At 50.4% G+C, this 25221-nt stretch overlaps 2 protein-coding genes across 4 annotated transcripts; both read left to right on the top strand.

Annotated features, from left to right (window-relative positions):
• Positions 1–578: 578 nt before the first annotated feature.
• pdik1l (PDLIM1 interacting kinase 1 like) lies at positions 579–18996 on the top strand. Its single transcript, XM_066717738.1, has 3 exons — positions 579–1026; positions 13583–13886; positions 14813–18996. Exons 2-3 carry the CDS (start codon positions 13602–13604, stop codon positions 15551–15553), a joined length of 1026 nt encoding a protein of 341 aa, XP_066573835.1. The 5' UTR covers positions 579–1026; positions 13583–13601; the 3' UTR covers positions 15554–18996.
• A 1514-nt stretch (positions 18997–20510) lies between these two features.
• On the top strand, positions 20511–25203 carry mecr (mitochondrial trans-2-enoyl-CoA reductase). 3 transcript variants are annotated; one of them, XM_066717735.1, is made up of 10 exons: positions 20511–20746; positions 21220–21317; positions 22265–22396; positions 22611–22754; positions 22836–22938; positions 23414–23516; positions 24017–24090; positions 24199–24259; positions 24551–24623; positions 24815–25203. In XM_066717735.1, the coding sequence occupies exons 1-10, from the start codon at positions 20535–20537 to the stop codon at positions 24976–24978; spliced, it is 1164 nt and encodes a 387-aa protein (XP_066573832.1). In that variant the 5' UTR covers positions 20511–20534; the 3' UTR covers positions 24979–25203. The 3 variants fall into 3 exon arrangements, with proteins under 3 accessions (XP_066573832.1, XP_066573833.1, XP_066573834.1); XM_066717736.1 differs by lacking the exon at positions 20511–20746 and adding an exon at positions 20751–20866; XM_066717737.1 differs by lacking the exon at positions 20511–20746 and adding an exon at positions 20751–20866 and having other exon boundaries at positions 21063–21317.
• The last annotated feature ends 18 nt before the right edge of the window (positions 25204–25221 follow it).

The raw sequence follows: 25221 nt of genomic DNA, 5'->3' as shown, positions 1-25221 counted from the left end.
AGTATGTCAATATTAAAATAGTTCATACCTGTTGTCTTTTTTTAATAAACACAACTTAATCATCGACGCACTTTGGGACATAAGTTTACAGATTCTTATACAATGTTAAGGGTTTGTAATAAATAAATTAAATAAATAAATTAAATATATATAATTAGTGTGTATTACAGTATTTATTCACATTATATGTTGTACATAGAGTAAAACTGAGTCATGGTTTCTGATATTGTATGTTATTGCTAGATACAACATTAAGAGAATCTTTCACTCCATCAAATGTATACGGGGATCTCACTAGTGTCACTAAGTGTAAACAATATTTTAATAGTATTTCTACAATATTTCCAGTTTCAGAAGTGACGGTCTTTGCTGTTTTTATACACAGGGTTTGTGTACCTGTTGGGTTTAAACACCTTCTCGGTGTCTCACCCTATAAATATTCACTCCTGTGTGTCTCACCTTATGAATATTCACTCTCCTTGGCGTCTCGCGCAATGCATGAATATTCACTCCGGTGTGTCTCACTCTGGATATTCACTCCTGTGTGTCTCACTCTATGGATATTCACTCCTGTGTGTCTCACTCTGGATATTCACTCCTGTGTGTCACTGTGAGGAGTGTCCGGGCCGGTGTGACATCGCACTGTAACGGCGCCCCCCCCGGCAAGACGGCTCGGCACCGCCGGCGCAGTTCGGGTTTGGGGTTCATACTTGGCCCGAGCCAGCCGGCCTCCCCTGCGCCCCCAAGACAGCGGTCCGGTCCCAGAGCCCGCTCGGGTTTGAGCCCGGGTCTCCATTGGGGGTGTCTGCGGGGCTGGATCACCGTCAGCGGGCGTCTGTTCGGCTGCGGTCCGCTCTGTGTGCCGCCATCAGCGCAGCCTCCTCCTCGTCTCCGTGCGGCTGCCCGCCTCTGCGCATGTGCGGTCCGCCAGCCCTGCGCACAGCTGTAATGTAATGGCTGCCGCAGCATCTCGACCCGCGGAGCGACGGGCGCCGCGGCGGCCGTGACGAGACAGCCCTTCGACAGGTAAGGCCGGCGGGATCTCGCTGCTCTCCGTCTGCGTCGCCGTGCGGCCGGGTCCTGTCGCTCTGCCCCGCCGCCGGGAGAGCCGTGCGGGCAGGCTGTTGTCGTGCGGGGAGCAGAGCAGGGGGTGGACGACAATAGCGCCAGTGTGGAGCCGCGCATTGTCCGCCTCCCTCTGTCCTCAGTGGCCGTGAATACGCTGCGCCGGGCGGCTTGTGCCCATCAAGGACCGCGATATTGGCTGCCGTGCAGCGGAGCGCACCTCGGCCCCTTCCCCCGGAGAGCTGTCAGCGTGTGGGATCCGCACTGCCAGCGACGCCCCGGCGCCGAGTCCCTCAATGGGACCCGCTATTGAAAAGCTCCGGGCTCGACGCGGTGGGATTGCACGTGTGTGTGTACTGACTCTGTGCTCTATCTGTGTGTGTACTGACTCTGTGCTCTATCTGTGTGTGTGTACTGACTCTGTGCTCTATCTGTGTGTGTACTGACTCTGTGCTCTATCTGTGTGTGTGTACTGACTCTGTGCTCAGTGTGTGTGTGTGTGTGTGTACTGACTCTGTGCTGTGTGTGTGTGTGTGTGTGTGTACTGACTCTGTGCTCGTGTGTGTGTACTGACTCTGTGCTCGTGTGTGTGTACTGACTCTGTGCTCGTGTGTGTGTACTGACTCTGTGCTCAGTGTGTGTGTGTGTACTGACTCTGTGCTGTGTCTGTGTGTGTGTGTACTGACTCTGTGCTGTGTGTGTGTGTGTGTGTACTGACTCTGTGCTCTTGTGTGTGTACTGACTCTGTGCTCTTGTGTGTGTACTGACTCTGTGCTCAGTGTGTGTGTGTGTACTGACTCTGTGCTCTTGTGTGTGTGTGTGTGTGTACTGACTCTGTGCTCTTGTGTGTGTGTGTGTGTGTGTGCTGACTCTGTGCTCAGTGTGTGTGTGTGTGTGTGTGTGTGTGTACTGACTCTGTGCTCAGTGTGTGTGTGTGTGTGTACTGACTCTGCTCCGTGTGTGTGTGTGTGTGTGTGTACTGACTCTGCTCCGTGTGTGTGTGTGTGTGTGTACTGACTCTGTGCTCTGTGTGTGTGTGTGTGTGTACTGACTCTGTGCTCTGTGTGTGTGTACTGACTCTGTGCTCTGTGTGTGTGTACTGACTCTGTGCTCTGTGTGTGTGTACTGACTCTGTGCTCTGTGTGTGTGTGTGTGTACTGACTCTGTGCTCTTGTGTGTGTACTGACTGTGCTCTATCTGTGTGTGTGTACTGACTCTGTGCTCAGTGTGTGTGTGTGTGTACTGACTCTGTGCTGTGTCTGTGTGTGTGTGTACTGACTCTGTGGTGTGTGTGTGTGTGTGTACTGACTCTGTGCTCTTGTGTGTGTACTGACTCTGTGCTCTATCTGTGTGTGTGTGTGTACTGACTCTGTGCTCAGTGTGTGTGTGTGTGTGTGTACTGACTCTGCTCCGTGTGTGTGTGTGTGTACTGACTCTGTGCTCTGTGTGTGTGTGTACTGATTCTGTGCTCTGTGTGTGTGTACTGACTCTGTGCTCTGTGTGTGTACTGACTGTGCTCTATCTGTGTGTGTGTACTGACTCTGTGCTCAGTGTGTGTGTGTGTACTGACTCTGTGCTGTGTGTGTGTGTGTGTGTACTGACTCTGTGCTGTGTGTGTGTGTGTGTGTGTACTGACTCTGTGCTCTTGTGTGTGTGTGTGTGTGTACTGACTCTGTGCTCTTGTGTGTGTGTGTGTGTGTGTGTGTACTGACTCTGTGCTCTTGTGTGTGTGTGTGTGTGTACTGACTCTGTGCTCTTGTGTGTGTGTGTGTGTGTACTGACTCTGTGCTCTTGTGTGTGTGTGTGTGTGTACTGACTCTGTGCTCGTGTGTGTGTGTGTGTGTGTGTGTACTGACTCTGTGCTCTTGTGTGTGTGTGTGTGTGTGTGTACTGACTCTGCTCCGTGTGTGTGTGTGTGTACTGACTCTGCTCCGTGTGTGTGTGTGTGTACTGACTCTGTGCTCTGTGTGTGTGTGTACTGACTCTGTGCTCTGTGTGTGTGTACTGACTCTGTGCTCTGTGCTGTGTGTGTGTACTGACTCTGTGCTGTGTGTGTGTACTGACTCTGTGCTCTGTGTGTGTGTACTGACTCTGCTCTGTGTGTGTGTACTGACTGTGCTCTGTGTGTGTGTACTGACTCTGTGCTCTGTGTGTGTGTGTGTGTGTACTGACTCTGTGCTCAGTGTGTGTGTGTGTGTGTGTGTGTGTACTGACTCTGTGCTCAGTGTGTGTGTACTGACTCTGTGCTCAGTGTGTGTGTACTGACTCTGTGCTCTGTGTGTGTGTGTACTGACTCTGTGCTCAGTGTGTGTGTACTGACTCTGTGCTCTGTGTGTGTGTGTACTGACTCTGTGCTCTGTGTGTGTGTGTATGTGTACTGACTCTGTGCTGTGTGTGTGTGTACTGACTCTGTGCTGTGTGTGTGTGTGTGTGTACTGACTCTGTGCTCTTGTGTGTGTACTGACTCTGTGCTCTATCTGTGTGTGTGTACTGACTCTGTGCTCTATCTGTGTGTGTGTACTGACTCTGTGCTCTATCTGTGTGTGTGTACTGACTCTGTGCTCTATCTGTGTGTGTGTACTGACTCTGTGCTCAGTGTGTGTGTGTGTACTGACTCTGTGCTGTGTGTGTGTGTGTGTGTGTGTGTACTGACTCTGTGCTCTTGTGTGTGTACTGACTCTGTGCTCTTGTGTGTGTACTGACTCTGTGCTCAGTGTGTGTGTGTGTACTGACTCTGTGCTCTGTGTGTGTGTGTGTGTGTGTGTGTGTACTGACTGTGCTCGTGTGTGTGTGTGTACTGACTCTGTGCTCTTGTGTGTGTGTGTGTGTGTGTGTACTGACTCTGTGCTCTTGTGTGTGTGTGTACTGACTCTGTGCTCTTGTGTGTGTGTGTGTGTGTACTGACTCTGTGCTCAGTGTGTGTGTGTGTGTGTGTGTGTGTACTGACTCTGTGCTCAGTGTGTGTGTGTGTGTACTGACTCTGCTCCATGTGTGTGTGTGTGTGTACTGACTCTGTGCTCTGTGTGTGTGTGTGTGTGTACTGACTCTGTGCTCTGTGTGTGTGTGTGTACTGACTCTGTGCTGTGTGTGTGTACTGACTCTGTGCTGTGTGTGTGTACTGACTCTGTGCTGTGTGTGTGTACTGACTCTGTGCTCTGTGTGTGTGTGTGTGTACTGACTCTCTGCTCCGTGTGTGTGTGTGTGTGTACTGACTCTGCTCCGTGTGTGTGTGTGTGTGTACTGACTCTGTGCTCTGTGTGTGTGTGTACTGACTCTGTGCTCTGTGTGTGTGTGTGTACTGACTCTGTGCTGTGTGTGTGTACTGACTCTGTGCTGTGTGTGTGTACTGACTCTGTGCTGTGTGTGTGTACTGACTCTGTGCTCTGTGTGTGTGTACTGACTCTGTGCTCTGTGTGTGTGTACTGACTCTGTGCTCTGTGTGTGTGTGTACTGACTCTGTGCTGTGTGTGTGTGTGTGTGTACTGACTCTGTGCTGTGTGTGTACTGACTCTGTGCTCAGTGTGTGTGTGTGTGTGTGTGTGTACTGACTCTGTGCTCAGTGTGTGTGTACTGACTCTGTGCTCTGTGTGTGTGTGTGTGTGTGTACTGACTCTGTGCTCTGTGTGTGTGTGTGTGTGTGTGTGTACTGACTCTGCTCTGTGTGTGTGTACTGACTCTGTGCTCTGTGTGTGTGTACTGACTGCTCTGTGTGTGTGTACTGACTGTGCTCTATCTGTGTGTGTGTACTGACTGCTCTCTGTGTGTGTGTACTGACTCTGTGCTCTGTGTGTGTGTGTGTGTACTGACTCTGTGCTCTGTGTGTGTGTGTACTGACTCTGTGCTCTGTGTGTGTGTGTGTACTGACTCTGTGCTCTGTGTGTGTGTGTACTGACTCTGTGCTGTGTGTGTGTACTGACTCTGTGCTGTGTGTGTGTGTGTGTACTGACTCTGTGCTGTGTGTGTGTGTACTGACTCTGTGCTCTGTGTGTGTACTGACTGCTCTGTGTGTGTGTACTGACTCTGTGCTCTGTGTGTGTGTGTGTACTGACTCTGTGCTGTGTGTGTGTGTGTACTGACTCTGTGCTCTGTGTGTGTGTACTGACTCTGTGCTCTCTGTGTGTGTGTACTGACTCTGTGCTCTTGTGTGTGTACTGACTCTGTGCTCTATCTGTGTGTGTGTACTGACTGTGCTCTATCTGTGTGTGTGTACTGACTCTGCTCTCTGTGTGTGTGTGTGTGTGTACTGACTCTGTGCTCTATCTGTCTGTGTGTACTGACTCTGTGCTCTGTGTGTGTGTGTGTACTGACTCTGCTCTCTGTGTGTGTGTACTGACTCTGTGCTGTGTGTGTGTACTGACTGCTCTGTGTGTGTGTACTGACTGCTCTGTGTGTGTACTGACTGCTCTGTGTGTGTGTACTGACTCTGTGCTGTGTGTGTGTGTGTGTACTGACTCTGTGCTCTGTGTGTGTGTACTGACTCTGTGCTCTGTGTGTGTGTACTGACTCTGTGCTCTGTGTGTGTGTGTGTGTACTGACTCTGTGCTCTTGTGTGTGTACTGACTCTGTGCTCTATCTGTGTGTGTGTACTGACTGTGCTCTATCTGTGTGTGTGTACTGACTGTGCTCTCTGTGTGTGTGTGTGTGTGTGTGTGTACTGACTCTGTGCTCTATCTGTCTGTGTGTACTGACTCTGTGCTCTATCTGTCTGTGTGTACTGACTCTGTGCTCTGTGTGTGTGTGTGTACTGACTGCTCTCTGTGTGTGTGTACTGACTCTGCTCTCTGTGTGTGTGTACTGGCTCTCTGTGTGTGTGTACTGACTCTGTGCTCTGTGTGCGTGTGTGTACTGACTCTGTGCTCTGTGTGTGTGTGTGTGTGTACTGACTCTGTGCTGTGTGTGTGTGTGTGTGTGTGTACTGACTCTGCTCTCTGTGTGTGTGTACTGGCTCTGTGTGTGTGTACTGACTGTGTGTGTGTGTGTGTGTGTGTGTGTGTGTGTGTGTGTGTACTGACTCTGTGCTCTGTGTGTGTGTGTACTGACTCTGTGCTCTTGTGTGTGTACTGACTGTGCTCTATCTGTGTGTGTGTACTGACTGTGCTCTATCTGTGTGTGTGTACTGACTCTGCTCTCTGTGTGTGTGTACTGACTCTGCTCTCTGTGTGTGTGTACTGACTCTGTGCTCTGTGTGTGTGTGTGTGTGTGTACTGACTCTGCTCTCTGTGTGTGTGCACTGGCGCTCTGTGTGTGTGTGTACTGACTCTGTGCTCTGTGTGTGTGTGTACTGACTCTGTGCTCTGTGTGTGTGTGTGTGTGTGTACTGACTCTGTGCTCTGTGTGTGTGTGTGTGTGTGTGTACTGACTCTGCTCTGTGCTGTGTGTGTGTACTGACTCTGTGCTGTGTGTGTGTGTGTGTACTGACTCTGTGCTCTGTGTGTGTGTACTGACTCTGTGCTCTGTGTGTGTGTACTGACTCTGTGCTCTGTGTGTGTGTACTGACTCTGTGCTCTGTGTGTGTGTACTGACTCTGTGCTCTTGTGTGTGTACTGACTCTGTGCTCTATCTGTGTGTGTGTACTGACTGTGCTCTATCTGTGTGTGTGTACTGACTGTGCTCTCTGTGTGTGTGTGTGTGTGTGTGTGTGTACTGACTCTGTGCTCTATCTGTCTGTGTGTACTGACTCTGTGCTCTATCTGTCTGTGTGTACTGACTCTGTGCTCTATCTGTCTGTGTGTACTGACTCTGTGCTCTGTGTGTGTGTGTGTACTGACTGCTCTCTGTGTGTGTGTACTGACTCTGCTCTCTGTGTGTGTGTACTGGCTCTCTGTGTGTGTGTACTGACTCTGTGCTCTGTGTGCGTGTGTGTACTGACTCTGTGCTCTGTGTGCGTGTGTGTACTGACTCTGTGCTCTGTGTGTGTGTGTGTGTACTGACTCTGTGCTGTGTGTGTGTGTACTGACTCTGCTCTCTGTGTGTGTGTACTGGCTCTGTGTGTGTGTACTGACTGTGTGTGTGTGTGTGTGTACTGACTCTGTGCTCTGTGTGTGTGTGTACTGACTCTGTGCTCTGTGTGTGTGTACTGACTCTGTGCTCTGTGTGTGTGTGTGTGTACTGACTCTGTGCTCTTGTGTGTGTACTGACTCTGTGCTCTATCTGTGTGTGTGTACTGACTGTGCTCTATCTGTGTGTGTGTACTGACTGTGCTCTCTGTGTGTGTGTGTGTGTGTGTGTGTGTGTGTACTGACTCTGTGCTCTATCTGTCTGTGTGTACTGACTCTGTGCTCTATCTGTCTGTGTGTACTGACTCTGTGCTCTGTGTGTGTGTGTGTACTGACTGCTCTCTGTGTGTGTGTACTGACTCTGCTCTCTGTGTGTGTGTACTGACTCTGCTCTCTGTGTGTGTGTACTGGCTCTCTGTGTGTGTGTACTGACTCTGTGCTCTGTGTGTGTGTGTGTGTACTGACTCTGTGCTGTGTGTGTGTGTGTGTGTGTACTGACTCTGCTCTCTGTGTGTGTGTACTGACTCTGCTCTCTGTGTGTGTGTACTGGCTCTGTGTGTGTGTACTGACTGTGTGTGTGTGTGTGTGTGTGTGTGTGTGTACTGACTCTGTGCTCTGTGTGTGTGTGTACTGACTCTGTGCTCTTGTGTGTGTACTGACTGTGCTCTATCTGTGTGTGTGTACTGACTGTGCTCTATCTGTGTGTGTGTACTGACTCTGCTCTCTGTGTGTGTGTACTGACTCTGCTCTCTGTGTGTGTGTACTGACTCTGTGCTCTGTGTGTGTGTGTGTGTGTGTACTGACTCTGCTCTCTGTATGTGTGCACTGGCGCTCTGTGTGTGTGTGTACTGACTCTGTGCTCTGTGTGTGTGTGTACTGACTCTGTGCTCTGTGTGTGTGTGTGTGTGTGTACTGACTCTGTGCTCTGTGTGTGTGTGTGTGTGTGTGTACTGACTCTGCTCTGTGCTGTGTGTGTGTGTACTGACTCTGCTCTGTGCTGTGTGTGTGTGTACTGACTCTGTGCTCTGTGTGTGTGTGTGTACTGACTCTGCTCTTGTGTGTGTACTGACTGTGCTCTATCTGTGTGTGTGTGTACTGACTCTGTGCTCTGTGTGTGTGTGTGTGTGTGTGTGTACTGACTCTGCTCTCTGTGTGTGTGTACTGGCTCTCTGTGCTCTGTGTGTGTGTGTGTACTGACTCTGTGCTCTGTGCTCTGTGTGTGTGTACTGACTCTGTGCTCTGTGTGTGTGTACTGACTCTGTGCTCTGTGTGTGTGTGTGTGTGTGTACTGACTCTGTGCTCAGTGTGTGTGTGTGTGTGTGTACTGACTCTGCTCCGTGTGTGTGTGTGTGTGTACTGACTCTGCTCCGTGTGTGTGTGTGTGTGTACTGACTCTGTGCTCTGTGTGTGTGTGTGTACTGACTCTGTGCTGTGTGTGTGTACTGACTCTGTGCTCTGTGTGTGTGTACTGACTCTGTGCTCTGTGTGTGTGTACTGACTCTGTGCTCTGTGCGTGTGTACTGACTCTGTGCTCTGTGTGTGTGTACTGACTCTGTGCTGTGTGTGTGTACTGACTCTGTGCTGTGTGTGTGTGTGTGTGTACTGACTCTGTGCTCAGTGTGTGTGTGTGTGTGTGTGTGTGTGTACTGACTCTGTGCTCAGTGTGTGTGTACTGACTCTGTGCTCTGTGTGTGTGTGTGTGTGTACTGACTCTGTGCTCTGTGTGTGTGTGTGTGTGTGTACTGACTCTGCTCTGTGTGTGTGTACTGACTCTGTGCTCTGTGTGTGTGTACTGACTGCTCTGTGTGTGTACTGACTGCTCTGTGTGTGTGTACTGACTGTGCTCTATCTGTGTGTGTGTACTGACTGCTCTCTGTGTGTGTGTACTGACTCTGTGCTCTGTGTGTGTGTGTGTGTACTGACTCTGTGCTCTGTGTGTGTGTGTGTACTGACTCTGTGCTCTGTGTGTGTGTGTGTACTGACTCTGTGCTCTGTGTGTGTGTGTACTGACTCTGTGCTGTGTGTGTGTACTGACTCTGTGCTGTGTGTGTGTGTGTGTGTACTGACTCTGTGCTGTGTGTGTGTGTACTGACTCTGTGCTCTGTGTGTGTACTGACTGCTCTGTGTGTGTACTGACTGCTCTGTGTGTGTGTACTGACTCTGTGCTCTGTGTGTGTGTGTGTACTGACTCTGTGCTGTGTGTGTGTGTGTGTACTGACTCTGTGCTCTGTGTGTGTGTACTGACTCTGTGCTCTGTGTGTGTGTACTGACTCTGTGCTCTCTGTGTGTGTGTACTGACTCTGTGCTCTGTGTGTGTGTGTACTGACTCTGTGCTCTTGTGTGTGTACTGACTCTGTGCTCTATCTGTGTGTGTGTACTGACTGTGCTCTATCTGTGTGTGTGTACTGACTCTGCTCTCTGTGTGTGTGTGTGTGTGTACTGACTCTGTGCTCTATCTGTCTGTGTGTACTGACTCTGTGCTCTGTGTGTGTGTGTGTACTGACTCTGCTCTCTGTGTGTGTGTACTGACTCTGCTCTCTGTGTGTGTGTACTGACTCTGTGCTGTGTGTGTGTACTGACTGCTCTGTGTGTGTGTACTGACTGCTCTGTGTGTGTGTACTGACTCTGTGCTCTGTGTGTGTGTGTGTACTGACTCTGTGTGTGTGTACTGACTCTGTGCTGTGTGTGTGTGTGTGTACTGACTCTGTGCTCTGTGTGTGTGTACTGACTCTGTGCTCTGTGTGTGTGTACTGACTCTGTGCTCTCTGTGTGTGTGTACTGACTCTGTGCTCTGTGTGTGTGTACTGACTCTGTGCTCTGTGTGTGTGTGTGTGTACTGACTCTGTGCTCTTGTGTGTGTACTGACTCTGTGCTCTATCTGTGTGTGTGTACTGACTGTGCTCTATCTGTGTGTGTGTACTGACTGTGCTCTCTGTGTGTGTGTGTGTGTCTGTGTGTACTGACTCTGTGCTCTATCTGTCTGTGTGTACTGACTCTGTGCTCTATCTGTCTGTGTGTACTGACTCTGTGCTCTGTGTGTGTGTGTGTACTGACTGCTCTCTGTGTGTGTGTACTGACTCTGCTCTCTGTGTGTGTGTACTGGCTCTCTGTGTGTGTGTACTGACTCTGTGCTCTGTGTGTGTGTGTGTGTACTGACTCTGTGCTGTGTGTGTGTGTGTACTGACTCTGCTCTCTGTGTGTGTGTACTGGCTCTGTGTGTGTGTACTGACTGTGTGTGTGTGTGTGTGTGTGTGTGTGTGTGTGTGTACTGACTCTGTGCTCTGTGTGTGTGTGTACTGACTCTGTGCTCTTGTGTGTGTACTGACTGTGCTCTATCTGTGTGTGTGTACTGACTGTGCTCTATCTGTGTGTGTGTACTGACTCTGCTCTCTGTGTGTGTGTACTGACTCTGCTCTCTGTGTGTGTGTACTGACTCTGTGCTCTGTGTGTGTGTGTGTGTGTGTACTGACTCTGCTCTCTGTGTGTGTGCACTGGCGCTCTGTGTGTGTGTGTACTGACTCTGTGCTCTGTGTGTGTGTGTACTGACTCTGTGCTCTGTGTGTGTGTGTGTGTGTGTACTGACTCTGTGCTCTGTGTGTGTGTGTGTGTGTGTGTGTGTACTGACTCTGCTCTGTGCTGTGTGTGTGTACTGACTCTGTGCTGTGTGTGTGTGTGTGTACTGACTCTGTGCTCTGTGTGTGTGTACTGACTCTGTGCTCTGTGTGTGTGTACTGACTCTGTGCTCTTGTGTGTGTACTGACTCTGTGCTCTATCTGTGTGTGTGTACTGACTGTGCTCTATCTGTGTGTGTGTACTGACTGTGCTCTCTGTGTGTGTGTGTGTGTGTGTGTGTGTACTGACTCTGTGCTCTATCTGTCTGTGTGTACTGACTCTGTGCTCTATCTGTCTGTGTGTACTGACTCTGTGCTCTATCTGTCTGTGTGTACTGACTCTGTGCTCTGTGTGTGTGTGTGTACTGACTGCTCTCTGTGTGTGTGTACTGACTCTGCTCTCTGTGTGTGTGTACTGGCTCTCTGTGTGTGTGTACTGACTCTGTGCTCTGTGTGCGTGTGTGTACTGACTCTGTGCTCTGTGTGTGTGTGTGTGTACTGACTCTGTGCTGTGTGTGTGTGTGTGTGTGTACTGACTCTGCTCTCTGTGTGTGTGTACTGACTCTGCTCTCTGTGTGTGTGTACTGGCTCTGTGTGTGTGTACTGACTGTGTGTGTGTGTGTGTGTGTGTACTGACTCTGTGCTCTGTGTGTGTGTGTACTGACTCTGTGCTCTTGTGTGTGTACTGACTGTGCTCTATCTGTGTGTGTGTACTGACTGTGCTCTATCTGTGTGTGTGTACTGACTGTGCTCTATCTGTGTGTGTGTACTGACTCTGTGCTCTGTGTGTGTGTGTGTGTGTGTACTGACTCTGCTCTCTGTATGTGTGCACTGGCGCTCTGTGTGTGTGTGTACTGACTCTGTGCTCTGTGTGTGTGTGTACTGACTCTGTGCTCTGTGTGTGTGTGTGTGTGTGTACTGACTCTGTGCTCTGTGTGTGTGTGTGTGTGTGTGTACTGACTCTGCTCTGTGGTGTGTGTGTGTGTACTGACTCTGCTCTGTGCTGTGTGTGTGTGTACTGACTCTGTGCTCTGTGTGTGTGTGTGTACTGACTCTGCTCTTGTGTGTGTACTGACTGTGCTCTATCTGTGTGTGTGTGTACTGACTCTGTGCTCTGTGTGTGTGTGTGTGTGTGTGTGTACTGACTCTGCTCTCTGTGTGTGTGTACTGGCTCTCTGTGCTCTGTGTGTGTGTGTGTACTGACTCTGTGCTCTGTGTGTGTGTACTGACTCTGTGCTCTGTGTGTGTGTACTGACTCTGTGCTCTGTGTGTGTGTACTGACTCTGTGCTCTGTGTGTGTGTGTGTGTACTGACTCTGTGTGTGTGTGTGTACTGACTCTGTGCTCTGTGTGTGTGTGTGTGTACTGACTCTGTGCTCTGTGTGTGTGTGTGTGTGTGTACTGACTCTGCTCTGTGCTCTCTGTGTGTGTGTACTGACTCTGTGCTCTGTGTGTGTGTACTGACTCTGTGCTCTTGTGTGTGTACTGACTGTGCTCTATCTGTGTGTGTGTGTACTGACTCTGCTCTCTGTGTGTGTGTACTGACTCTGTGCTCTGTGTGTCGGTGTGTGTACTGACTCTGTGTGTGTGTGTACTGACTCTGTGCTCTGTGTGTGTGTGTACTGACTCTGTGCTCTCTCTGTGTGTGTGTACTGACTGTGCTCTGTGTGTGTGTGTGTGTGTGTGTGTGTGTGTGTGTGTGTGTGTGTACTGACTCTGTGCTCTCTGTGTGTGTGTTTGTGTGTGTGTGTACTGACTCTGTGCTGTGTGTGTTTGTGCTCTGCGACACGGTGTCCACAGGCATGTGTCACAACAACACAGTGCGGCCAGTTCTGGCAGCTGAACCGTGCTGACACAGCGCTGTGTGTCATTGTAACGCGTGGTGCGGTGCGTGCGCAGCCCGTGCTCTGGGTTTGCGGTGCGGTGTTCGCGGTGCTGCTCCCTCGGTCATCCATCAGGCTGCGGGCGGTTCGGCAGGTGTTGTTCAGCACAGCAGGCGGGCAGCCGGGCTGTCCTCCATTAGCCAGCACGTCATGTGACCGCGCCATTGCTGTGGACGGGGACGTCGCCATCCCGAAGTGCTGTGTGTTTCGGCCGAGCGACACCCGTTACCGTCGCCCGACTCGTTATCAAAGTGAAGAGCAGCTGGAAGGCGCGGCCATGTTGGCTCGGCTGAGAGGCGGTTCGCGCTGTTCATCGCAGAGCCCGATGTGTTTCAGTGACAGCCGTTGTAAAGCAGGTGTAAAGTGCGTGTTTCTAACTCCTGCGCTACAGCAGACTGCTAATGCTGGCCAATGTCAGTGGAGATACAAGTGTGTGCCAACAATTATACGCACTATTTAGCTACATATATTTTACAGCTGCTCATATTCATTAAGCAGCAGTATTGCTTCGTTTTCTGTCCCTATTACGGTTATTTATCAGGCAACTGACAGACCTGCAGCCTCTGGATGGATCAGCCAGGCTGCAGCTGTACAGCAAGATGAAAGCAAGCGGTGCAGCTCCATTTGAGATGAACGCATTAAACTCGTAATCAATACCCCCCCCACCCCCAAGGCAAGGTCAATACTTACCTTGACATGAAATGATTCATAATAAAGAACGGCCGATTAAACGAAGGAAAACTGATGGTAGGAGTTGCTTTCCCACACTGAGCAGTAGGGCTGATTTAAAATGAGCCGAGATGGATGTTATAATAGGGATTCAGATTTTCTCTCATTCATTTCAATCTTCAGCTGTTCTGAAAAGGACTTCAGAAAAGTATTTGAAAGCTTTTGCAAACACCAAAACAGGGACAAAAGGGCAGTGGGGACATTTTAAAGTTTTTCAAAGCAGCTTCCCCAGTTCTTGGGTCAGTGGCTGTGGTTTGGGGTGACAGATGAAGGAGTAACCCTCTCTCTCTCTGGTCCAGAGTGCGGGGTGGCGAAAGGATGGTGAGCAGCCAGCCCAAGTACGAGCTGGTGCAGCAGGTGGGCCGGGGCAGCTACGGGGTGGTGTACGAGGCGCTGGTGAAGAAGACGGGGGTCCGCGTGGCCGTGAAGAAGATCCGCTGCCACGCCCCGGAGAACGTGGAGCTGGCGCTGAGGGAGTTCTGGGCCCTGAGCAGCATCCAGAGCCAGCACCCCAACATCATCCACCTGGAGGAGTGCATCCTGCAGCGCGACGGCCTCATGCAGAGGATGAGCCACGGCTCCAGCTCCTCGCTCTACCTCGAGGTTTGCCCTCCGTCCCCTTCCCTTCGCCGCCACTTCTCCGTCACGCACCGGGCCGACCCTGTGGAAGTCGTTCTGTGCCGGATTAGACAGAGAATAGTGTCAGATATTTACTATAAGAAACTGCTACTGTAGCAGTACAGATGTAAGTTGTAATAATAATTGTACTTAATTGCCTATGAAAGAGTTACCTGAAATAGAAAATAAACCTGTCGAAAAAAAGGTCAGATTCCTCTCTCTTGCCGCAAATAAGGAAGTGTTTCTCTGGTAAACTTGCAATGGCCAAGAGAAATACAAAGCCTTTATGCTGGGTGTACAACTGTTATTAAAATCGGGTAACTATATAGATGGATAAGTCCTGTAACAGAACAAAGGAGCTTTCCTGTAGTAAATGTTCGGTCGTATTGTTTTGCATACCTGCTGCATTTGAATCCAAAACTTTGTGCTCTTTCAGTTTCTGGTCATAGCAACTGGCACGGCCATCTGTCGACACTTTTCATTTTCATTTGATCCATCCCCAGCTGCGTTCTCAGATTTTAGATGCTCTGCCGATACTACTCCCACTCTCCAGGACATTCGAGTGCATTAATAGCACAATCATTACATATATTGTGTTAATAAGCCTTAGTGAACCGCACAGATGAAATGGCTTATATTAATAACACTGTACAGTGGTATATAGATTTAAAACATGACCATTCATCTGTTTTTAAATAGTTTTTGTGCATTTAATTCAGATTCAGATTTAATTCTGCCTGTTTGGAGGTTACAGATTGAGCGCCACACTTGTTGTTCGTTTGTGTAATTGCTGCCAGACAGCAGTAGCAGTCGGGCTGCTTGTGCTCAGGGGTGGGATGTCACTGTGCAGCTGTGAGAGGAAGGGTGCTGTGGATTCACACTGGGACCTCCTCTCCCTCTCTGTTTTACAGCTGGTGGAAACCTCTCTGAAGGGAGAGATCGCCTTCGACCCCCGCTGTGCTTACTACCTGTGGTTCGTCATGGACTTCTGCGACGGCGGCGACATGAATGCCTACCTGCTCTCGCGCAAGCCCAGCCGCAAGACCAACACCAGCTTCATGCTGCAGCTGGGCAGCGCGCTGGCCTTCCTGCACAAGAACCAGATTATCCACCGCGACCTGAAGCCCGACAACATCCTGGTCTTGCAGAGCCGCACCCCTGCCGGCGCCCCCGAGCCCACGCTCAAGGTGGTGGACTTCGGCCTGAGCAAAGTGTGCTCGTCCTCCGGGCTCAACCCTGAGGAGCCGGCCAACGTCAACAAGTGCTTCCTGTCCACCGCCTGTGGCACGGACTTCTACATGGCCCCCGAGGTGTGGGAGGGCCACTACACGGCCAAAGCGGACATCTTCGCCCTGGGGATCATCATCTGGGCCATGCTGGAGCGCATCACCTTCGTGGACACCGAGACCAAGAAGGAGCTGCTGGGGAGCTACGTCAAGCAGGGCACGGAGATCGTCCCCGTGGGTGAGGCACTGCTGGAGAACCCCAAGATGGAGCTGCACATCCCTGTGAAGAAGAACAGCATGAACGCCAGCATGAAGCAGCTCATCAAGGAGATGCTGGCGGCCAACCCCCAGGAGCGGCCCGACGCCTTCGAGCTGGAGCTGAGGCTCGTGAAGATCGCCTGCAAAGAGTGCAACTGGGACACGTGACGGTGGGGCGCTGGGACAGGCCGACGCTCTCGCACTCGCGCACGGGCACGCTGACGGAGACCTCCCAGGGAATGGCACTACTCCCGCGCTAAACTCGCAACGAAGTTAACGGCTGAGAGCGAGACCCGACCGGAGCGGCAGCCTGTTCCAGGTTTCCCTTCCTCATGCGGTTTATTCAGGTCGTGTTGATTTAACGGTGGTGGTGTGAAGTGGGCTGAGCTGCCCCGACGCGACTGGCCCTGTCTCTCGACACTACAGGCATGCACATGAGACCCACTAGGAGAAAAGGCATCTGCTCTCTGGCAATAATAACTTCTGTTATTATCTGCGTCCAACGAGGTCGTTCAGGCAGCAGGGGGCATTTTTAAAAGCCGCAGTTTCGTGGTCCAATCCCCCACCACATCCTCCATCACTCCCACGTGCTCCTTCATTCAAGGACATGCGTGAGCTTCCTGTTTAGATCCGGTCGCTTGGATTCTGGGGTACTTTTATCTGCATAACTTTAAACCTAATTTTCCTGCTGGATTTTAATCACAGTTAATAGGTGGATTTGTGGAAAAGACAGAGGTGTGATTAGACTCCTTAAGAATCCTGAAAATGTGGTCCTAGGGAACGGGATAGGTTGGATTCGAAGCATGCAGGTTGGATATCCAATGTTTTGTTCGTTCATTTAGTGTTTTATGTTTTTTTTTTGGGTGGGAGGGCATGGAGGACAGGTGCAGTGTAGTCATCTCCTCTCAGAAGAGACCTGGCTGATCTGTGGGTAAACCCGGAGCTGCACACACGAGCCCCAGTCAGGTTATGGCTCAGCTGGTCTCTGGCGACGGTGACGCGGTGGCCTGGCTCCTCTGGGGCTGCATTGTTTTTGTGCTGCCGCAGTGCTGTGAAACACACTGGAGATGCAGAGCTCCAGAGCCCCCTTGTATGTGCTCTGAGGCCTATTAATAATAATAATAATAATAGTTCCTGACCCTGCTAGCTGTGTTTTTTGGAGCACTTTATATTGGCAACAGCTGACCCACTAGGGTCCCTTCCTCGAGGCAGCCCTGGAAACCTTCGCAGCGGTGCGGATGCGTGTATCGGGCTCCCGCCCCCGCGGCCAGTTCCTCGTGTCCTCATAGATCCACCATGACCGTGTCTCTTCAGTCTGTACGACTGCAGGTTATTAATTGCTGTCCCTTCAGTTCTCTGCAAGTCACCCGAATGGCAGATGGGAATGTACGATTTGCATTTAAGGATGCATCTCTTTAGAAATACCTGTTAAAGTGCTTGTGCTTTTTCACAACTTGATGGACAGAAAGCTATGATGGCATCCACAAGCCCAGGACGGCACTTAGAGCTGCTCGGGTGCTGTGTGTGTGAAGTTGGTCATTGCCGATTCACAGAGTGTTTCTGCCTCACTTGTCTCAGATCAGAGAGCGAGGCTGCCAGGTGAGCTCTGTCACGTTGTGATTCTGAGCTGTGATTAATGTTGTGAAACGAACACGGCAGTGGAGGGTCTCAATGTTGGCAGTTGCACAACTCTCCCAAACACACCATGTGTTTCTTTTAATAACCTCTTTATTGTCGAAGGGGATCGCGGAACAAAATGCTGCCAACAAACACTACAGCATAATCCTCTGTTTACTTTATCTGCCGCTAGCAATCTGGTATTTGTGTCCGTGTCAGAAATGGAGACCGGTGCTAAAGTAATGACTCCATTCTCGCCGCGACGTGTTCAGACTGGGGGAATGCCTTTTTAAACCGAGGATGACATGGTTTCCCTGGGTCTTTCCTCCTCACACAGACGGCGTTCTTCTCCCAGGATCCAGCGATCTTAATGTTCGTAGTGTCCGCTGTGCATTAGCGTGGTGTTCCAGAACACATAGATATGTCACATTTAAAGTGCTTCATATTTCTCAGTTAAAAGTTGTGTACAATAGTTACATTGTACATGAGTTTTGTAATTCTATAAAAAGCTGCTCGATGCACATTTATCCAGTATCTTCTCAGAACCGCAGAGGCGTTTATACTGGTCATGGCGGTTGTATTGCTCGGTGCTTTGCTCACTCTTTGGAGAAATGATGCCTCGTGTGTAAGGAAACCTGTCCTTCGTCAGTCCTTAGACTGGGAATTGCAGTTTAGACGCTGAGATGCACCGCAGATCTCAAGTAGTCGGCCCTTGGACGCCTTCAGAGGCACAATATTACAATGATACATTTGGCACCAAACTTTCAAAATAAAATAAAGTCCTATTTCTAATCAGAGACAGGAACTCGGTTCTAAACAGAACCTTGTTTAAGGCGGTATTAAATGATGGTGCTCGATAAGTAATGTCAGCACTTATTACAAACCAACAGCAAAAACGAAGCTGTTGACCGCAGGACTGGAGTTTGGACTGAGCTTCCCTATGGCCTAGTCTGAGAAGCTTTTCCAGATTCATAGTAAGATGTACAGGTATTTTACCCACAAAGTAACATACATAAACATGCACACTTTACCAGACCAGAGCTGTTTTAAAAACGCCGCAGATGTGACTGAGATTAAGGCACGTGCCCCGTGTGGCACTGCCTTGCTAAGTGGTGTTCGCGGAGGCTGTTGGATCGGAGGAGGTGTGTGTCAGCATCCCCCATTTACTGCGTTTGTATTTCACATCTCCCCCGTCCCCCAACCGTGTGTCTGGTAACATGCCGTGGCTGATGGGAAGTCCGATCCGAAGCGGCGACTGTGCCTACATGGGCCGCGCTCTTTGGAACGTCACCTACTTCCAATCAGAACCTCATTGCCAAACTGCCCTGTTTGTGGCAAGCTGACGAGATGCAACTCTTGCGGTTTCTCTAGCTCTGTGCTTTGTATCGGCGCACAGAGTACCAGGGTCTGTCATCTCTCAGTCAGAGAAGGGGGGTGTTCGGGAGGTGGACTACAGCGGATGAAGCCAGCTTTTCAAAACAGGCCTTGGTCCGATGCGACGCACGTCTGCAGTGTCCTTCTGATCCTGCGTGCGTGGGGGCGGACTGCTGGCTCTCCGCTGGCCCGACCTGAATGACGAGAGATGCCATTGTCAAGAACAAATCGCTGCTTGTAGATCAAAAACTACCCGACAAGTTTCCAGCCAAGCGGTTGCAGGACTTGATCGTCCAGTTGGTCGTTAACACTGTAAGAATATAAATAATTAAGATCCACTAATTAAAGCACTACATATCTTCCCCATCGCCCTCCGCTGCTGCCGTTCAACCACAGTCCCAGCACCGTCTGGTCACCTGTGCCGTGAAGCTGGGGGGGCAGCCGGAGCTCCAGCCTTTTTTTTTTTTTTTTTTTACCCGACCCTTGAAGTTTTCTGTCTGATTTTCTTTCAAAGTTCTTGTAAGATATATTTTAATGAAAAGAGTTTATAAAAGGTGTACATGATTGTGTAATTTATTGTCAAATTGATGACTTTATTAATAAAAGCCTAAAACCATGAATCGTGTCTTTGTCTTTGAAACCCGGTGTGAAGGGAGTTGATTACAGTAGCACCTGATCGCGTGCGGTGCCGTGAGTGGGTTTCTGCTCCTGACTCTGAACAGCCCCCGAGAGGCAGGTGATGTAGTCTTTTGTTACAAGTTACAACCAGTTTCACTGAAAGCCATTTTCCAGTCTTGCCCTTGCCTATAGAATTGATTTGGTTGACCGATTTTGCTACTAGAGGGCTTTCTCAATAAGAGACCTGAATTTGGTCATAAGAACTCAGATCAGATCGCTGTAGATGAACTTCCTCGGCCCCTGAAGGGCTTTTGCACCATAGTGACAGGATTGAAATAAGGGGCGCTGAAGGAGAACTCCCCCTCCTCATTTACGCTTGCCTGCGGAGCCTTTTGCTCGTTACAAATGTACTCGTTTTATCAGCCCCCCCCGGGCACAGCTTGCATATCTACCTGTTGCTGCCCGTGGGACATACAGGACTGGTATTTACACCAGCGCGTCGTCTGCCGTGTCTCTCGCTCGCCTGCACGGGCCTGGCGCTGTGTGTCAGAGTGTGCAGCAGACCGTCTGAATACATGGAGTTGAGATCCAGTGCCGGCTTGTTCCAGTGATTACGAGAATGCGTCGAACATCCCAGCTGAGCTGCTTCAAGGAACCAGGTTTTACGGTCTACTCTGGGCTTCATTGGTAGGTTTTATCAGTTTTGTTTATAACATCAACAGTCCTGTGCTTTGTCAGTGTGTCTGCTGATGTGCGGATGTTTTCCTCAGTGATGGCCTGTATTTGACCTGCTTTGTGGGTGTGAGCTCAGCTGCTAAATTGCTGTTTCAACAAGTTTTACTTTCTGCTTTTGGATGCAATCCTAGAAGACATGACGAGTGTATTTCCAGGCCCAGTGACACGCTGGGGGACACGGACTGAGAGGAGGTTTTCCGCTGTACTGAAGTGGAATGGTCTTAAAATGACTTCTCTGAAGCCTCCCCTCATTCTGTTTCTCTGGATAGAAAATCCTTGTATCTGTTGTTGGTGGTATTTTGGTCTGACTTGCTTGCAGTTACTCCCCATGAAGCTGGGCATCAACCTACATCTACAACTCTGAGTGTACCATAGCTGTGGCGGTGATCTAGGGCCCATTCACACCGCAATGATCCGTATACAGTTTCAATTCAGAGCAGAGATCGGGACTCTGCCCCTAGCTGGTGCGTGTGTGACTATATCGCACCCTGGTGGTGATAACTTACGGAGCCATTTTGGTAGAGCCACGCTCGGTTTCATGCTATTCACTCAAATGTGTTTTTTTTTTTCTAGTCTAGATAGAGGGATGGATCGAAAGACGGGTAGACAGATCCCTCGTTTCGTGAGTTCTGCTCGAATTGTTTTACGTAAGAACACCACATATATGTCCTTTATGGTACACAACGTACCGTAAACAAAGATGGCTGCGCCCGTCTTTGTCCGTTCTCCCATAGGTCACTGCTCCGATGACGCGTTGGTTCAGTTTGACATGTGAGGGTTGTTGTGATCACATGACACGCAGACTATGGCGGCTGCGCGGTGTGTGGGCTCGCTGTGGCGGAGGACAGGTGTTCACAAGCGGGACTTGCGCAGGTTCATGTCCGCTGCTCCTCACTGGGACCCGCTCCGCCGACACCTGCCCGTGGCCCGGCCCGGACGCCACTCCTCCTCGGCCTCTCCGCGACAGTGCGCCGCGCTGGTGTACCGGAGCCACGGGGAGCCCGGCCGAGTGCTGCGGTGAGCGACAGAGCGCGTCTCCGGCCCGCACCGACCACCCTGCCTGTCGCCTGCAGCCCCCCGTGCGCTGTGCATGGGCAGTAGAGCCGTCACCCCAGAGCAGACAACAATGAGCCTGCAGTAGGTTTGCAGAAATACCGATGAGACGTGCAGTGCGTGTTGTGTAATGATGCATCTGTTAAACCCGAATGGAAGCGCATTTCCAGTTCGAGCAGCAAGAGCTACGAGGCTGCAGTTTGAGTTTACATGTACAGGATCCGTTTTACCCATGGAAACATCATTGTTTATGTCTGTTTTTCTTTCCTAATATCTCTAGGATACACACATTGATCGTAGATAAAACTACGGTAAATGACGTTATTAATGCAGAACTGATGAGTTCACAAATAGAAAGTTGCAGTAAAAGCGCATCCCAGACTGCAGTTCGCTGTGTGTGACTGCTGTGGGCCTGGGGTGTCCTCTTCCTCCCTCAGGACGGAGACGATGGAGCTGAGTGCTCCGGGTGAGAGGGCCGTCCTGGTGAAGATGCTGGCCGCCCCCATCAACCCCTCGGACATAAACATGGTGCAAGGTGAGGCCTGGGCTCCCGGGACGTGGGCTGATCAGACCCGGCTCCTCTTCAGCTCGGGCTGTGTTTGTGCTGTTGTCTCGATGGACCCATTCCCTATCCGTTACACCTCTCCCCATGATTGATTTTAAAATGAATTTTAACTGTTTTTAAAGATTTAGTTGTTTTTAAAACACTAATTGTTTAGGGTTTTTTTGGTTTAGTTTTGTTCTATCTTTTTGTCAAATACATTGTCCGTTTTGGATTTAATTTTAAATGCACTGGACCTTTTTTGTTTGTTTTTTATTTTTACCTTTTTAATTGTTTCTTTATTTTGTCCAGTGCATTTTCAGTTATTATCAATGTATTTGACCTTTTGTTGGTAGCAGTTTTGCTTTAATCACGTTTGTTTTGTTGTTTTGTGCACATGTTTATTTGAAGTTAAGTATTTTGTTTTCGTTAAATCACAAAGATTTTAAAAAAATTTAAGTGATCTTAAGAATTGATTTAAAAAAGTTTTTAATCACAAGTATTAAAAATTTGAAATGTTTTTATTTGTAAAATGTAAAATACTCTAAACAATAAAACAGTATCTCTCCCTGTGGAGATTTTGTCAAATACATTGGCCGTTTGGTTTTTAATTTTAAATGCATCAGATCGTTTTGGTTTTATTTGTTTTATGATTTATCTGATGCATTTTCAGTTAATTTCAATGTATTTGACCTTTTTTGTTGGTTTGGCAGTTTGCCTTTTATCACAAGTTTATTGTTTTATTGATTTATGCACAGGTTTATTTGAGTTCATGTATTTTGTTAAAATTAATCAATTTAAGATTTAAAAAATTGTAAGTGATTTTAGAAATAGTTAAAAAAAAAAAATTAATCACAAGTATTAAATTTTTTTGAATGTTTTTATTTAATTGAAATGTAAAATACTAAAACCAATAAAACAGTATTTCTGTCCCCGTGGAGGCACCTACGCCATCCTGCCCGCACTCCCGGCCGTGGGGGGCAACGAGGGGGTCGGCCAGGTCCTGGAAGTGGGTAGTCGGGTGACCTCACTGAAGCCCGGCGACTGGGTGATCCCGAGAGATGCTGGACTAGGTGAGCTGGGGTACGGAACAGGGCCACAGCGCCGTTACTGCCTGGCCAGCGGGTCTGGACCTCGTGGCTGAGCGACAGCCTGTGTGTGGCGGGGGGGGATCAGTTTGTGGTGCCGGCTGTCAGCCCCCTGCAGCGATACAATGTGATTAATAACGTTATTGTATGGAAAATATGACTACATATGTGTATTACAGTGTGTGTGTGATTTGGACAGGCACGTGGAGGACGGCTGCAGTGTGCCCTGAAGAGGCCCTGATCGCGGTGCCCAATGACATCCCGCTGCTGAGCGCCGCGACCCTGGGGGTCAATCCCTGCACCGCCCTCCGGATGCTGCTGGACTTCGAGACCCTGAACCCAGGTACTGCTGCCCTCACGCCCCTGCCTTCAGAGACGGGTGCCCAGGGCTCGGGTTTCACTCCCTGTGCTCCCGTCTTCCCAGGAGACTCCCTGATCCAGAACGCGGCCAACAGCGGGGTGGGCCAGGCCGTCATCCAGATCGCAGCGGCCCGCGGGGTCCGCACCATCAACGTTGTCCGACACAGGTAGGAGAGGAATCGAGGTTGCCCCCTCCTCAGGCTAAAACGGGGGCTCTAGCTGGAACCCAGTTTACATTAGTGATTAGTGATGAATTGAATTAGTGATTGTATCACAGGTTTACAGGAGATAGTTTGAAGCTTCTCTATTTTATTCACAGCATGTAACATTATTTGCAATTCGCATCTGATTATCCTTCTGTATCAGACCGGTTCAGTAATTGGGACAAAGCCAGAGACTCCGTTGCCCCCAGGAGTTGTCTGAGGCCCCTGGTTAAAGGCCACTCGTCCAGCTGAGAATGTATTAAGATGAACTCGGTGAAGTAGGGCTGTTTGGATGGTTATAGGACATGCAAAGTGTGTGTGAAGAAGGCTGACTGTGTGTGTGTGTGTGAGAGTCACAGTCTGTGTGTTTGTCAGTGTGTGTTTGTATCTGTATGTGAGTGAAGAAGGTGTTGACTGTGTGTGTTCGCTTCTCTCCCAGGCCTGAGCTCCACTCCCTCTCCGAGAGGCTGCAGGCTCTGGGCGCGGACCACGTGCTCACAGAGGAGGCTCTCCGCAGGCCGGAGATGAAGGAGCTGTTCAAGGTGAGCCAGCGCTCCTCCTCCGTCGCTGCAGTGTAGTGAAAAAACGCCTTAATTAAGGAGCCCACCAGGACCGGGGCTGAGACCCACCCCCTTGCAGCGCCAGTCATGTTGGGCGATTGAGACGCAGACTGCAGACAGGCTTCACACAATGAGACGCTCAGGAGCAACACCACAGTACAGCGTTCCTGTCAGTGACTCTCTTGTTGTTCCTCCCGTTAAGTTCTGACAAGATTCCTGCCATAACTGTGGGCTCTCTGTAAGAGTACTGTCAATATGAAAGTGAAGCTGGGCCCACACACCTACACACACACACACACACACATCTGTGGGAGAAGGATTGACACTGGCTTCACGCTCGCAGTATTAATGGTCCTGTTATGTGATGAGAATGTCTGGGTCTTTCACTGGCTGGTACATCGTTCTCACAATCAGTTACCTTGTGGGAGTGGGTCACGGCTCAGAGCAGACTCACATATACGTGTCCCTTGTTCTCCTTCCAGAAGTGTCCTCGGCCCCGGCTGGCCCTGAACGGCGTGGGAGGGAAGAGCGCCACGGAGTTGCTGCGCCATTTACAGTAAGCGTCTCGCCTCGGCCCGCCGCCATTGAAGACGGCTGTGGGGGCGACGTGGCGCGCGGGCGGCTGTCCCTGCTCAGAGCTGTGACCTGCCCTCTGTGTTCGCAGGAGCAGGGGGACGATGGTGACCTACGGGGGCATGGCCAAGAAGCCGGTGACGGTGCCCGTGGTGAGTGGGAGGGAGAGGGGCACCGGGGCTGTGAGGGCTGTGTTTGTACCACCATGGCTCCTGGCTGTGCACACCGACGGGGTGAAAGTTTGAATTCTCCATAGGATTCAAGTCCGGCCTTTGACTCGGTGGCTCTAGGAAATTCACTTAATTATTGTGAAGGCACTATAGTGAGGCTTCCATCCGTTCCTCCTTCAGTCCTAACGAGCTGTCCAGGCCCTGCAGAGACGCTTCCCCACAGTGTGGTGCTACACCCACCGGAATAACTGTGTTTCCTCTCCTCTCCCTCAGAGTGCGCTGATCTTCAAAGATGTGAAGGTGCGCGGGTTCTGGGTCACGCAGTGGAAGAAGGACCACGCTCACGGTAAGAGAAAAACACATTCACTGTAATGTTCTGATTGTCAAGAGTTTCTTCCTGCCCCCTGGTTCATATGGACTGATATGATCTAAAAGCAAGAATTAAACCAATCATGAGTCTGTGTGCACGGCCCGTCTCCCGTCACGCCCACCAGCGTCCAGCAAACCTCCCAGTGACATCTGGTTTGTCGTCCGCAGACGAGGGCGCTCTAGGGGAGATGGTGGCCCAGCTGTGCGCTCTGATCCGGGGGGGGCAGCTCTCCGCTCCGGCCTGTGAGGAGGTCGGGCTCCAGGACTTCCACAGGGCCCTCGACGGCGCCATGGGGCCCTTCACCTCCGCCAAGCAGATCCTGGTCATGTGACCCCAGGGGGAGGTGCCACAGCCTGGGTCGGGACGGGTTTGGGGCGTCGGGACGGTGTCCGTGTGGTTCAGTGGACCTGTGACACAGTTGGTCTCGACAGAGATTGTGTAGAAGAGCGTCGACATGGCAAATTAACACAACCCCTTCCTTCTGCCCCAGCTGGAACATCGATCAAAATCTGAGCACAGTGTAATCAGGATTAAAATGTAAAATCACTCTAAGAAATATTGTTTTGCTCTGGTC

Source organism: Amia ocellicauda, chromosome 11 (assembly GCF_036373705.1).
Source record: "Amia ocellicauda isolate fAmiCal2 chromosome 11, fAmiCal2.hap1, whole genome shotgun sequence".
In the NCBI taxonomy this organism is placed as follows: Eukaryota; Metazoa; Chordata; class Actinopteri; order Amiiformes; family Amiidae; genus Amia; species Amia ocellicauda.
The sequence above is the reverse complement of the archived record's forward strand: the minus strand, read 5'-3'. Positions and strand labels throughout refer to the sequence as shown.

Excerpts from the sequence above, each read along its gene's own strand:
- pdik1l (XM_066717738.1), top strand. The coding sequence starts at position 13,602 with ATGGTGAGCAGCCAGCCCAAGTACGAGCTGGTGCAGCAGGTGGGCCGG. Across the intron at positions 13,887-14,812 it reads GCTCCTCGCTCTACCTCGAG|CTGGTGGAAACCTCTCTGAA; the intron begins GTTTGCCCTCCG and ends TCTGTTTTACAG.
- mecr (XM_066717735.1), top strand. The coding sequence starts at position 20,535 with ATGGCGGCTGCGCGGTGTGTGGGCTCGCTGTGGCGGAGGACAGGTGTT. Across the intron at positions 24,091-24,198 it reads GAGTTGCTGCGCCATTTACA|GAGCAGGGGGACGATGGTGA; the intron begins GTAAGCGTCTCG and ends CTGTGTTCGCAG. Across the intron at positions 24,624-24,814 it reads GAAGAAGGACCACGCTCACG|ACGAGGGCGCTCTAGGGGAG; the intron begins GTAAGAGAAAAA and ends TGTCGTCCGCAG.